Raw genomic sequence first — 15,610 nt, 5'->3', positions numbered from 1 at the left:
CTTCAAAACGCTAATTCTTGTAGCAGGTCACAAAAAAATGTTTATCTTATTCCATTTGTCACAGGTCAGACATTTATTATGGTTTAATTGTAATGTCTGATGCAGCGTTCTATATTTTAACAAGAGCTGTCCATAAGACAGCCAAGCTCGACTATTCGAAATATTGTCCCAAAAGCAGGAAAATATTACTCAAAATGTTAAAATATCCAAAGAGTTTTAATTTCAAAAGGGGACATAATTTGACCAAAATGCATATCAGAGTTATGGGACTAGTTTTATAACCGGAAGGCACATGTAAAGTTTCAATTCAATATCTGCATTAGTTTTGGAGATAGTAACTTGCATGTAAAACTTTAACCAGCAAGTTACTAAGTCCAAAAGAGGGCATAATATGCCCAAAATACATGTCAGAGTTATGGGACTTGACTCAGTGAGGTTGGTAACTGATCTAGAAAATGAAAAAATAAGTTTCAAATCTATATGCCTTTAAGTAATAGCTGTATGTACTTGCACGCAAAACTTCAACCAGGATTTTCTAAGTTCAAAAGGGGGCATAATTTGGCTAAAATGCAGGTTAGAGTTATGGGACTTGGTGCTATCAACTAGTTTTATAACCCCGAAGACACATGTGAAGTTTCAATTCAATATCTGCATTAGTTTTGAAGATGGAAACTTGCATGTAAAACTTTAAGCAGGATTTTCTAAGTCCAAGTCAGAGTTATGGCACTTGACCCAGTGAGGTTGGTAATTGATCCAGAAAAAAGAAGTTTCAAAGCTATATGCTTTTAAATAATAGCTGTTTGTAGTTGCATGCAAAACTTTAACCAGAATTTTCTAAGTCCAAAAGGGGGCATAATTTGGCTAAAATGAAGGTCAGAGTTATGGGACTTGGTGCTATCAACTAGTTTTATAACCCGAGGACACGTGAAGTTTCAATTCAATATTCTGCATTCGTTTTGGAGATAGTAACTTGCATGTAAAACTTTAATCAGAATTTTCTAAGTCCACAAGAGAGCATAATTTGCTCAAAATACATGAGTTATGGAACTTGACCCAGTGAGGTTGGTAATTGACCTAGAAAAAGAAAAAAATAAGTTTGAAAGCTATATGCCTTTAAATGATAGCTGCATGTACTTGCATGCAAAAACTTAACCAAGGTGTGATGCCGACGCCGACGTGAGTAGAATAGCTAGAATAGTCGAGCTAAAAACATAACCTTATGTGTATGCATCATAATCAGATTTGTTTGGTTTTATTCATTAGTGTTTGACTTCTGGTATTGAATGGGTGATACTTGTCAATGTATGCCAGTGGGGGAAATTGACAAAGTTCACTGAAGCAGTATAATTGGTGAACACTTGTCTGTCTATTGAATTGTACATGTCTGATTGTTTTGTCTGTTTCATGTTTTTGTATGGGATTAAGAATGAGAGAAAGAAATATATATTGGTTCTTCTTGAATAACAGTCTTTTCTGCGCACACATCTTTTTTCCAACCCCGCACTTTCTATAGCCCACTCTTATGAGTAGACGTATATCACATAGAAGAGAAAAACTGCAATAACTTTATTTCATATTTCTATTGAAATACTTATAAATACAGACAAAATTTTATCTAATATATTGATGTATTATTTATGTATGTTGTATTTGTTCGGGCTGATTGAATATCTGTGCACAATATTGTATTGTTTTTGTTATCTTTTATGTTTGTCTAAAATACATTTATATGTATGTTTTAGGCCAATTAATTATGGGTTATAGAAAAACGAACATCGAACCTAAGCCAGAGTAGTGTATCATTACACCCGGTTAAATTTTAATTTCATCCAAGATATGCAATTTCGCTTACTACTATATTGCAGTAAAATGAGGACAAAAAGGATTTCTCTGCCCTGCAGCCATTTTTGGTCAAGTCCCCATTATTTTTCTCTGGCAAAATAATTAATAATCACTAACAAAAGCACATATTGTGAAAGTATATAAACCTTTCTGAGACGTCTGCTGAAAATTTTGTGGTTTTGTCCAATACAGCCACATTACCATTCAAGTACCAGATGTATACAACTTGAAGAGTGTATGAGCATCTGAAATTTTCGGGACACACTTTTGTCTCCAACTTCTCACCAGTGAGGTCTCTTAATGTATCCACAAAGACTGTTGTGTCTGATCCTGAAGTACTTATTACACCAAGTTCCTTCTTAAAGGCTTCGTCATTTGGACTTCCTTTTCCCACTGCCACAGCATATATTCCACTTTTTTCAACCTGTTGTGAAATAAGTGTTCCAAAATGGGTAACATATAGACCAAACATGTCTTCAATCTCTTAATAATTATCTTCTTAATTTTTCATGATAAGGTGAAGAAATCTTGGTTAGAGTTTTACTCTTTAGAAACCTTTTATTGCTATATATATATAATAAGATTACTTAATTCCCATCACCCAAAAAAGGAGTAAAAACTGGGAATATACTTTCTGAATAAAGTCAGCTTGTCAGGCTGTAAAGTGACCAGATATCTGCTTGATTTGTACATGAACACCTGGTTGGCAGCAATGTTTTACATTACACTGAAGTAAAGACATCTGGTTGGCAGTAAAGTCTTACATTACACTGAAGTAAAGACCTCAGGTTGGCAGTAAAGTCTTACATTATACTGAAGTAAAGACCTCAGGTTGGCAGTGAAGTGTTACATTACACTGAAGTAAAGACGTCAGGTTGGCAGTGAAGTCTTACATTACACTGAAGTAAAGACCTCAGGTTGGCAGTGAAGTCTTACATTACACCGAAGTAAAGACCTCATGTTGGCAGTAAAGTCTTACATTACACCGAAGTAAAGACCTCATGTTGGCAGTAAAGTCTTACATTACACCGAAGTAAAGACCTCTGGCTGGCAGTAAAGTCTTACATTACACTGAAGTCAGGTTGGCAGTAAAGTCTTACATTACACTGAAGTAAAGACCTCAGGTTGGCAGTAAAGTCTTACATTACACTGAAGTAAATACCTCAGGTTGGCAGAAAAGTCTTACATTACACCAAAGTAAAGACCTCAGGTTGGCAGTAAAGTCTTACATTACACTGAAGTAAAGACCTCAGGTTGGCAGTAAAGTCTTACATTACACTGAAGTAAAGACCTCTGGTTGGCAGTCAAGTCTTACATTACACTGAAGTAAAGACCTCAGGTTGGCAGTAAAGTCTTACATTACACTGAAGTAAAGACCTCAGGTTGGCAGTAAAGTCTTACATTACACTGAAGTAAAGACCTCAGGTTGGCAGTAAAGTCTTACATTACACTGAAGTAAAGACCTCTGGTTGGCAGTAAAGTCTTACATTACACTGAAGTCAGGTTGGCAGTGAAGTCTTACATTACACTGAAGTAAAGACCTCTGGTTGGCAGTAAAGTCTTACATTACACTGAAGTCAGGTTGGCAGTGAAATCTTACATTACACTGAAGTAAAGACCTCAGGTTGGCAGTAAAGTCTTACATTACACTGAAGTCAGGTTGGCAGTGAAGTCTTACATTACACTGAAGTAAAGACCTCAGGTTGGCAGTAAAGTCTTACATTACACCGAAGTAAAGACCTCAGGTTGGCAGTAAAGTCTTACATTACACCGAAGTAAAGACCTCTGGTTGGCAGTAAAGTCTTACATTACACAGAAGTAAACACCTCAGGTTGGCAGTAAAGTCTTACATTACACTGAAGTCAGGTTGGCAGTGAAGTCTTACATTACACTGAAGCAAAGACCTCAGGTTGGCAGTAAAGTCTTACATTACACTGAAGTCAGGTGGGCAGTGAAGTCTCACATTACACTGAAGTAAAGACCTCAGGTTGGCAGTAAAGTCTTACATTACACTGAAGTCAGGTTGGCAGTGAAGTCTTACATTACACCGAAGTAAAGACCTCAGGTTGGCAGTAAAGTCTTACATTACACCGAAGTAAAGACCTCAGGTTAGCAGTAAGTTGGTAGTAAAGTCTTACATTACACTCAAGTAAAGACCTCAGGTTGGCAGCATAGTCTTACATTACACCAAAGTAAAGACCTCAGGTTGGCAGTAATGTCTTACATTACACTGAAGTCAGGTTGGCAGTAAAATCTTACATTACACTGAAGTAAAGACCACAGGTTGGCAGTAAAGTCTTACATTACACTGAAGTCAGGTTGGCAGTAAAGTCTTACATTACACCGAAGTCAGGTTGGCAGTGAAGTCTTACATTACACCGAAGTAAAGACCTCAGGTTGGCAGTAAAGTCTTACATTACACCAAAGTAAAGACCTCAGGTTGGCAGTAAAGTTTTACATTACACCGAAGTCAGGTTGGCAGTAAATTCTTACATTACACTGAAGTAAAGACCACAGGTTGGCAGTAAAGTCTTACATTACACTGAAGTAATGACCTCAGGTTGGCAGTAAAGTCTTACATTACACTGAAGTAAAGACCTCTGGTTGGCAGTAAAGTCTTACATTACACCAAAGTAAACACCTCAGGTTGGCAGTAAAGTCTTACATTACACTGAAGTAAAGACCTCAGGTTTGTAGTAAAGTCTTACATTACACCGAAGTAAAGATCTCAGGTTGGCAGTAAAGTCTTACATTACACTGAAGTAAAGACTTCAGGTTGGCAGAAAAGTCTTACATTACACTGAAGTAAAGACCTCTGGTTGGCAGTAAAGTCTTACATTACACTGAAGTAAAGACCTCTGGTTGGCAGTAAAGTCTTACATTACACTGAAGTAAAGACCTCAGGTTGGCAGTATAGTCTTACATTACACCGAAGTAAAGACCTCTGGTTGGCAGTAAAGTCTTACATTACACCGAAGTAAAGACCTCTGGTTGGCAGTAAAGTCTTACATTACACCAAAGTAAAGACCACAGGTTGTCAGTATAGTCTTACATTACACCGAAGTAAAGACCTCATGTTGGCAGTAAAGTCTTACATTACACTGAAGTCAGGTTGGCAGTAAAGTCTTACATTACACTGAAGTAAAGACCTCTGGTTGGCAGTAAAGTCTTACATTACACCTAAGTAAAGACCTCTGGTTGACAGTAAAGTCTTAAATTACACTGAAGTCAGGTTGGCAGTGAAGTCTTACATTACACTGAAGTAAAGACCTCTGGTTGGCAGTAAAGTCTTACACTGAAGTCAGGTTGGCAGTGAAGTCTTTCATTACACTGAAGTAAAGACCTCTGGTTGGCAGTAAAGTCTTACATTACACTGAAGTCAGGTTGGCAGTGAAGTCTTACATTACACTGAAGTAAAGACCTCAGGTTGGCAGTAAAGTCTAACATTACACTGAAGTCAGGTTGGCAGTGAAGTCTTACATTACACCGAAGTAAAGACCTCAGTTTGGCAGTAAAGTCTTACATTACACCGAAGTAGAGACCTCAGGTTGGCAGTGAAGTCTTACATTACACCGAAGTAGAGACCTCAGGTTGGCAGTAAAGTCTTACATTACACCGAAGTAAAGACCTCTGGTTGGCAGTAAAGTCTTACATTACACCGAAGTAAAGACCTCAGGTTGGCAGTAAAGTCTTACATTACACCGAAGTAAAGACCTCAGGTTGGCAGTAAAAGACCTCTGGTTGGCAGTAAAGTCTTACATTACACTGAAGTAAAGACCTCTGGTTGGCAGTCAAGTCTTACATTACACTGAAGTAAAGACCTCTGGTTGGCAGTAAAGTCTTACATTACACTGATACTTATGCCTGAAACAATACACAAAGGAACACTTGAGGTCTGCCCCAACAACCTTAAGCTCTAAAGTTGCAAAATTACCTATAACTTTGTTGGTGTGATGTGAAACACCCGAATCTACCTTAAAAAGACCAGTTAACATTTCCACAAAGTATTACACTCAAAACCCTTTATAACGCTATTTGATATACTGCAGTATGCGGTATAACGCAGTAAGCTCCTGGCTCCCGAATTTTCGGAGGAAAAAAACGAGTCCGCGAATGTTATTTAATTTGATCATAACCAGCGTTAAAACTGCATGTACCTGTGTACTTTAACACCTTTGCCATGACAACCATGACAAAAAAATCTAATAAAAGTAAAAATAAAGTAATTGTCTGCTAGCTTACTTGTTTGCGTAACTGTTAACACCTTTGTTAAATTTTGAATACATGTAGACATGTGACAATTAGGCAATCAGTACCATGTCAAAATTAGACTGTTTGCATAACAAGTGTGTAACATTGGTCAGTCAACTATCAAACCATTTGTTTGCACCAATTAAGCAGATGACATGAAAATCTGAGTGAATAAAAAATCAAACAACATGCTCAGTTTTGTAATAAAATGCAGCCCTTTTTCGTAATCATCTCATTTTCACTTTTTATTATCGTAAATCTAGTTTACTTTACCAATTTCTATCATAATTTATCCGCTTTCTACATGTAATCATTTTTTAAGACTGTCCGCGTTTTTCTCTTTTATTTCCGCAAGTTAAAAAAACCCTTTTGCTATGCTGTTGTATTGCAATTGCATTGTAATTTTCGCGACCGCGCGCTTCTCACACAGTGTTATATGCTTACTTCCGGGATACACAATTTTAACTTTCTTGTACAATTACGACAAAATGGGATGATGACACATTTTTTTAATGTATTTTCAGTAGCATATATTAAGGTAAATAAATTTCCCGTTTATACACTTAGAATTTCTTATGTAACATGAAACAGCGTTCAAAATACATCTAATGCATTGCGGGTCGGTGGGGTATTGCATATACCGCATACACGGCCAACCTGCGTTATAAATTGAGATCGGCGGGTCTCGAACCTTGGACCCCAACGACAGCCTTATAAAAGGGTCCCAGTGTACTTAAATATGTAAAACCATGTTTCAGATATGGCTTAGGATGGATGGACAGACAGGACAGTCAGAAGGAAAGACAAAAGGACATGGACAGACAGAAAGATGGATGGACAGACCAAGCCAGAACTATATGCACATGAATGTCGTGTGTTTGAAGCAATCTTTTACATTATACCAAGTCAAAATATACATGAATACAATTGATTGGCAGAAATATATCACATTACATCAAAGTCAAATTCTGAGGTATCAATCTGTGTTTGTCTTTGAATTTAATCATTTGAAAGTAATTAGGAATGTATACAACAACTCATTCGCTATTATAAATTAAATTATAATTCCTTGAAAAGCCAGGCCATGTGACTTACCTAAGCCAAGACCAAAAAAAGTAAAATAGATCGCAATTATTTTAATACTCGAAAAGATTACAACTAAACCATGCTTTGTACCTTTTAATTACTACACGATAGGACTTTATATTGTAATGTTAATATTTCAATATGTTACAAATCAAACAAATAAAATATTTACTAATTGAATACAAGGTTGGGTAGTTATTGGCCGCTCAAAAACAAAGATGTACTTGACGAGGTATCTCGCCAAGTATGTGAATAAAGTAACCGGAAGGAGACCAGGCGCGTCTGCTAAAATTTGCAAACTATTACAATGAAACTCTGCACTGTCACATAATTTACACTCTCATAACGTGGTAGCAACACCAGCTAATTTCAACATAACGTAACTCTGCACTGTCGGACATAACGAGGTAGCAATACTGACTAACTTAAACATAATGTGGCAATTCACGGCAACTTCGGTGCCAGTAGTCACGGTATGATAGTTACCAGACACGACCAGGTATCCGGGAATGACGGGTCAACACATACCAAAACCACTGCGTGAAGGAAAGCAGTAAGTTGCATGCTAGAGGGTTGATAACGCAATACAAAGCAATACGCAATACAAAGCAATACGCAATACAAAACTAGATTTCGCCAGGTACTATGGGCAAAACCTATTCAACCCTAGCCACATAACAACATAAGAGTAACCACATAAGAGTAACACACGCCGAAAATACAGTGCTTTGTAAGTTCTCGCCAGACAATAGATGTATTTTTATGAAACAATATTTATTTCCAAATTATACTTATCAGTTTATTGTAAACTAATGTAAGCAGACACGCCTGATCACCTTCCGGTTTATAGAATTTTCCTATATGAAAATAGAGCGACGTTAATTATAAAATACAAAGAAAAGAATATTGTTCGCAAATATGGCTACATAAATGGCCTTCAAATATTTCTCGGTGAGAATATTTACAGTCACATTGATCTATTTTCTCAAAAGTTCAGTGATTGTCTATGTCACATTTAACAGTACTTATCATATTTTAAATGAATGCACAAATCACATGAAATTTAAACAAGAACTTCCAGGAACAGTTCAGTGATTGTCTATTTCACCTTTAATAGTACTTATCACATTTCAAATGAACGCACAGTTACATGTAACTATAACAAGAATATCCAGGAACAGTAATTCACATGCTTAAAATGATCTCAAAAGAGTTCATTGGTTACCACACATTTTCTTCATATGAATGTCCTGGAATCGCCGGATATCCCTTCTCACAGCGATAGTTCCTGGCATAATGTTCCTGTGTATACGACTGTGCATTCTTCTATAAGGCCTTTTGTCAACTACTCTGAGAAGTTGCCTGTAAGCATAAATACTACAGAGAAACAGTCAATTTGTCTAAGATATTAAAGTAACAAGGTTAATACATTGTATTTTGAATATATATTCATACAAAAACTGAATTATGTTTAATCTCATTATCAATCTGACAAAAATGATTTCTAGTACAGGGGTGTGGGCGGGCGGGTCAGTTTTCTCCTGATACAACCGTGTAGCAATACAAAGTGAACGAAGAGCACGGGTTTAGCGGTATTTATAGTAAACTACCTGTTCATGCGTATTAGCTTGAGACCGGTTTAAAGTACGTCGGTACCCAGAAGATAAAGAAGAGCTACGGAACCAGTTATTCATCGATATTATTTTGCTTAGCAACCAATAACGTGAATTCTCGAAAATAAATAAAATTATTTTTATTCAAAATAATTTACATTATTTTAATACTCGAAAAGATTACAACTAAACCATGCTTTGTACCTTTTAATTACTACACGATAGGACTTTATATTGTAATGTTAATATTTCAATATGTTACAAATCAAACAAATAAAATATTTACTAATTGAATACAAGGTTGGGTAGTTATTGGCCGCTCAAAAACAAAGATGTACTTGACGAGGTATCTCGCCAAGTATGTGAATAAAGTAACCGGAAGGAGACCAGGCGCGTCTGCTAAAATTTGCAAACTATTACAATGAAACTCTGCACTGTCACATAATTTACACTCTCATAACGTGGTAGCAACACCAGCTAATTTCAACATAACGTAACTCTGCACTGTCGGACATAACGAGGTAGCAATACTGACTAACTTAAACATAATGTGGCAATTCACGGCAACTTCGGTGCCAGTAGTCACGGTATGATAGTTACCAGACACGACCAGGTATCCGGGAATGACGGGTCAACACATACCAAAACCACTGCGTGAAGGAAAGCAGTAAGTTGCATGCTAGAGGGTTGATAACGCAATACAAAGCAATACGCAATACAAAGCAATACGCAATACAAAACTAGATTTCGCCAGGTACTATGGGCAAAACCTATTCAACCCTAGCCACATAACAACATAAGAGTAACCACATAAGAGTAACACACACCGAAAATACAGTGCTTTGTAAGTTCTCGCCAGACAATAGATGTATTTTTATGAAACAATATTTATTTCCAAATTATACTTATCAGTTTATTGTAAACTAATGTAAGCAGACACGCCTGATCACCTTCCGGTTTATAGAATTTTCCGCCACAATAAATTGAAACAATTTATCCCCCAAAATTCTATCTAATAAAAATGTTTAATTTATACAATGCTTGAACACGGAATCTTCAGCATTTATGTTTACTAAATTGTCATACTTATATTAGCTTTCTAATTGAATCTCTTAAATAATCTAGGAAGAATTCTAACCCTACGAGATTTAAATGAACGCCGTCATTTCTAAAAAAGGCTGTTTCTGCGTCAATATCGGGGCTTATGACGTCACTTTTCCCTGATTCTATTACTATTTTCCGCGCTATGCGGTTAAGGCGTTTTCTTTTCTTTTCAATTGGCCTTTTACCGCCTAATGCCCCTTGCCAGTTTTGTCTCTCTAATATGTCTATCCAAACTATTGTTGTATTTGGGAATGCTTCACGTAAATAGTTTATCTCTGTTTCAATCATTCCTCTTAATTCACAAGTATTTTCGTATACTAGGTCATTTCCGCCTAAATTAATGTATATTATTGAAGGAGGAGATGAAAGTAAGACCTGAGTTTCAATTGTATGTCTGAAACCTCTCCAACGAAGACCTCTGACTGCCCACCAAGCAATAGAAATGTTCGGGATACTAAGATTTGGTTTCCTAGTCGTCTTTGCATGTTCGCCGGCCCAGAACGGGATAGAGTCACCCAGAACCCATACGTCTGAATAAAAAATAGTTTTCATTTATAGCTGGTAAAATAAATTAATGAAAATATTACGTTTAGAATGGTAATTAATACCGTTGTGAAATAAAGTTGATTGTGATGTACCGTATATGATCTGCAGATTAACATCATGTTCGAACATAAAGATTAACACAGTTGGATGTCCATCTACCAAGTTTCATTATGATTTCCGACGGGTATCCATCGGAAGCTAGGTCAGTGGCTCTACCAATCCTAAAACTGTGTGTTTTGTATTGTGCACCTAAAAAATGTGTTTTACTGATGGCTTTTGCTAAGACTGCAGAAAATTGGGTCCTAGTTGTTACAGACCCATCCCGATGACAGAAAAGTGGGGCTTGGATGCTTGGCCTCATAGACAGAAATTCCTTAATTGCCTTAACTGGGCACAAATTACCAGCCTGTCTGGGCAACTTTAAGTATACTGGTTTACCCCTTTGATTAGTTTTAAAGTGGCGTAACCGAATGATTACACAATCGTCTTTTGTGAAGCGTAAATCATTGCGTTGTAGGGGATTTTCTGACAGGTGTTTGTTTACATTGACAAGTTCACTGACCCGAAACAAACCGAAATATGCTAAGGTAAAAAGTGAATGAAATAGCTTTACTTCGTAGTTGTCATAACATACTTCAGGGAGTGACCTACAAACAGCTAACAATACAGACTTGGTCAGCGGAGCACGCTTATCTCGTGTTGTGCGACTCCTGTGACAACCTTCAAGCAATTTCTTAACTATAAAAATACTGTTAAGATCATAAAATCCATGCAGTTTATGATGATAATTGATGCCCGCTACATAAGTAGATATTGATTTTGGTGATAGTCCCTTCTCAAAGCAATAAGCTATAAACAGTGTAAGTTGTTGAACGGGAATAGGAAATTGATTTGTAAGCCCATAAATAGACCGAAAGTTTGTAAAAGCATTTATAGCTGTGCTGTATGTTGACCTGGAATTATATGAAATTCCTGATCTAATGAGCTGTCCAGCTCGGCGTCGAAGACTTTCCAAAGGAAGTGTGGAACGGGATATGGATCTTGATCCGCGTCTGGGGCTATTTTTCTGAATCTGTTCAACTGAAAACGAGACAGTGCATCACAGATTTCGTTCTGATGACCAGGTACCTGACAGGCTTTGATTAAGATATTTAATTTTAAACACCGTAACGTCAGTACTCGAACTAGGCACATGACTGCTTCTGATTTTGAAGTTAATTTGTTCAAAATGTGTACTACTGCTTGATTATCACAGTTGAATATTATCTTTTTATTGGTCAAATCTGCGCCCCAAATATACAATGCCGCTAGGATTGGAAACAGTTCTAAAACTGTTATATCTGCAGTAATACCCGATTTGTGCCATGCTTCTGGCCATTTAGCGTGGGACCAGTGGCCTTTAAAATATATGCCGAACCCTAAGTTTTCACCCCAGCACTATCCGTAAACAGTTGGACATCTGTATTCGATACCCAAAAGCGGTCATGGAATACAGAAATACCGTTAAAATTCTGAAAGAAAAGTAACCACATTGACAGATCTAAGCATATTTCATTTTTAATTCTAACATGATGATGTGGTTTCGTTAATCCACAGGTTGCGTTTATCAGGCGGCGGATGAAAGGCCTACCCATAGTGATTGCGCGGCAACAAAAATTCAGAGAACCTATAAGTGATTGTATTTTCTTTAAAGTTGTTTTTGGATGTAGCAAAATTTCATTGATTTTTTGTATAAGCTCTTGAATTTTTGAAGCTGGGATACGAACGAGCATTTGCTTAGAGTCTAACTCCAGCCCAAGAAAAACTAAAACCTCTGTTGGGCCCTCCGTTTTTTCCTCCGCTAACGGTACACCTAATTCTATCATGGTATCTCTGAACGTTTGAAGTGCAGCAGTACATGATGCGTTCGTTTTGTCTCCGCCCAAAAAATCATCCAAATAATGCAACAGTCCGCCTGATTTGAGTTTCGATTTGACACAAAATTCAAGAAATCTTGCAAATCTTTCAAACGTGATACAACTGATTGAGGCACCAAATGGAAGTGCTTTATCAAAATAATATTTATTCTCAAAAAAAAGCCTAACAATTCAAAATCAGTCGGTTTTATAGGTATAAGCCGGTACGCACTTTTAATATCAGTTTTGAATAATTTGCAGTTACGTCCCAGGTCCTGTACTAATTTTACCGCTTCGTCAAAGTGCGTATATTGTACGGAACACAAAGTAGGGTCTATGTAATCGTTCACCGAATCTCCAGACGGATATGATAAGTGATGTATCATTCGATATTCTCCAGGTGTTTTCTTTGGAACTAAACCTATGGGTGAAACGATTAAATTAGTCATCGGTCTTTCATTGAATGGGCCAGCCACCCTACCAGCTTTAATTTCTTTTTGAATTTGAAGTTTTATGATATCGGGGTTTAACAAAGTTGAGCGTAGATTTTTTGAATCGCGTGCAGTACGTGGACCTGTATATTGTAACGGAAAAACCATTCATAAATCCATCTAATAAAAATTTCGCTTCAGTGACGTCATAGTTTCTTAAATGCTTTTTAAGGGCTATTACGTTTACAGGTGTTTGGGCCAAATTGTGTATGTCCAAATTACTCTGTTCGGTGGAAGCGCTTTGTTTTTTAGAATTGTTAGTTTTTTCTTGGGCCTCCGTAACTGCCCCGTCTAAAAAAGGGTCTGCCGCGAAAAAGATTTCGCTGTGCGGGACGAAACTGTCCACCACGTGAGTAACCAGACTGGTTCATTACAAATGAACCTTGTTTAGTGCATGTGACCTCAGGATGGGGCCCCGAACATTTTGAGCAAACATGAGGAAATTTGCAGTTTTGCCAAGCACAGTTGCCTCTGTTAAAGTCTTGACACGTGTACCGACCTGCATTTGGTGTAATGTTGTGGGTAGGCTGTAATTGCATGCAGCGCCACCACAAGTCATTATTAATTTGTGACCAAGGGGATGGGGAAATTGCTTGACGGAGGCGAAATTGTTCATCATACGTCCTCCATGAGAAACCGCCTTGGCGTAAGGCACATTCTCTTATATTGAACATGTAGTGTAACATTTCGTACACTTTATCTGCATGTGTAGCTAAGTAAATGGATGTATAGATTATGAACGCGTTTGTCCATTTCTCTATGTTTGTAATTTTTTCTTTACATTCTTTGTTTGCTGATTCAATCTGGCCTTCCGAATTTAAGCGAAAAACGCTACCTGAACAAAATTCTGACAATTCTACTGCTCCTTTTAATAATAATGCTAGGTTGACATATTCACCTTTGCATATCTTTTGTTTTAATGAAGCCGGAACGTGTGCGGCTAAGTCGTCATCTGCTAAGCGAACCATAGACAATATAGAATTATTGGACGGTACATTCAGTGGCCCATTACATTGAATACCTGAAGATTGTGGGTCGATAGAATTTGCGCCGCCACACCCTTGAAAATTATTTGCATTATTTGAATCTCTATTGCCCGTAGGAGGAATAATTTGTGAATTTCTAATAATTTGTTCGAAATCAATAACATTGCACTCACCGGCATCTGTTTGTAGCAACCTCTCGTCTACAGCATCCTCGAGGTCAGCCGCAGGCCTTTTTTGCCCCCTGGTGCCCCTGACGTCCCCGTGACCTTGGTCATTCTGCTCCTCTCTGGCAGCGTTCCTTCTCAAGTTACGCCGGGCATTCTGCAGATTCAGCTCCTCGTCCTGCTCAACGGCTCTCTCCTGCCTTTCCTGCTCAACGGCTCTCTCCTGCCGAACGGCTCTCTCCTGTCTCGGCATACGCCTAGCCTGTGCCTGTCTTCGGCGACCGCGTGGCATTTTCAAGCTTTTAAAGTCAAACCTGATCACTTGAATACAACTGTGTAGTATTATACATGTAGATCTAAGTTTTCTCCTGATATAACCGTGTAGCAATTCAAAGTGAACGAAGAGCACGGGTTTAGCGGTATTTATAGTAAACTACCTGTTCATGCGTATTAGCTTGAGACCGGTTTAAAGTACGTCGGTACCCAGAAGATAAAGAAGAGCTACGGAACCAGTTATTCATCGATATTATTTTGCTTAGCAACCAATAACGTGAATTCTCGAAAATAAATAAAATTATTTTTATTCAAAATAATTTACATTATTTTATTCGTCTTGCACCTAAGGTAAAAATTTATGAAATTTTGGTTGAAGAACAAATAATTATTAAGTATTCACTATAGCTGTAGTACTACATTTCAAGTGAATTACATTGAACAGGAAGTCTAAGAACTGTTGATGTGATACCACATGATTGCTTGTTATATCTATGGAAGGTGTGCCTACATTCTTGTGTGCACTTACATGTTGTAATGCAACAAGAGAATGTTTGTGGAGACTTTCCTCATATAACAGATTTGTGACTTCAGAGGTATGTAACACTATCCATTATTATAGTTAAAATGAAAAAGAAACAAAAGTGAAAAAAAAGGATATGAATTAAGCAAGGTCAAAACAATTTGCACAAAGTGGTCAGATATAACTGTTGTGTGTAAAGTGTCATTACGTTATAAATAACTATGTATTTCACACTTAAAGGAAAAACTTATTAATACACGAAATCACATACTTCTTTGGCTGCAGCAACAGTGGCTGCATAGTTGGTGGATCTGCCATCAGTTACGATAGTAATAGCTTTAGCTGCATCTGTTCTTTGCGAAGATTGCAACATGGTTTTTGCCTCATTTAAAGCCAGATGAGTAACAGTACCATCTCCAGCTGGCTGCTGCATCATTATTGCATTTTTTATTGCATCTTTGTCGTTATCAGCAGAGAGCTGCAGGCGCTGGTTTGTATTCACATCCTCTCCAAAGGACAACACACCCACATTCACTTTAGATGATGATATTTGTAGTCTAAAAAAGTAAAAAATGCTCACAATTAGTATACATATCAAATTCATATTGAAACTTTGCTTACATGATTCATGAAACAGTCAAAATTCATGTAAACCATTTTGTGAAGTTAAGCCTACCACACAGTTTGATAATAATACCTTACAAACTTTATGTGTATTCCTAACTATGTCATGGATCATAACTTTGGCCTGGCTGAGTGAAATCCCAAACAGAACATCAGGTCGGAACTGCACATGCTATATTTTAAACAATCTGCAAAAGTTTGTTTGTTTGTTT

General features: G+C 37.3%; 2 protein-coding genes across 3 annotated transcripts in view; both read right to left on the bottom strand.

The window, feature by feature from the left end:
- The window catches only part of LOC123562048 (uncharacterized), a 332,465-nt gene that overhangs the window by 152,196 nt on the left and 164,659 nt on the right, over positions 1 to 15,610 (bottom strand). The window contains exons 35-36 of the mRNA XM_053524913.1: positions 15,046 to 15,331; positions 1,989 to 2,266 (exon numbers count right to left, since the gene is read on the bottom strand). Of these exons, the coding sequence (XP_053380888.1) occupies positions 1,989 to 2,266; positions 15,046 to 15,331 (564 nt within the window). The remainder of the gene's footprint in view (positions 1 to 1,988; positions 2,267 to 15,045; positions 15,332 to 15,610) is intronic.
- On the bottom strand, positions 7,548 to 14,286 carry LOC123547130 (uncharacterized). 2 transcript variants are annotated; one of them, XM_053533196.1, is made up of 2 exons: positions 13,988 to 14,286; positions 7,548 to 8,556 (listed from the first exon to the last, which is right to left on the bottom strand). In XM_053533196.1, the coding sequence occupies exons 1-2, from the start codon at positions 14,268 to 14,270 to the stop codon at positions 8,525 to 8,527; spliced, it is 315 nt and encodes a 104-aa protein (XP_053389171.1). In that variant the 5' UTR covers positions 14,271 to 14,286; the 3' UTR covers positions 7,548 to 8,524. The 2 variants fall into 2 exon arrangements, with proteins under 2 accessions (XP_053389171.1, XP_053389164.1); XM_053533189.1 differs by lacking the exon at positions 7,548 to 8,556 and adding an exon at positions 9,626 to 10,426.

This window comes from Mercenaria mercenaria, chromosome 2, assembly GCF_021730395.1.
Source record: "Mercenaria mercenaria strain notata chromosome 2, MADL_Memer_1, whole genome shotgun sequence".
NCBI lineage: Eukaryota > Metazoa > Mollusca > Bivalvia > Venerida > Veneridae > Mercenaria > Mercenaria mercenaria.
The sequence above is the reverse complement of the archived record's forward strand: the minus strand, read 5'-3'. Positions and strand labels throughout refer to the sequence as shown.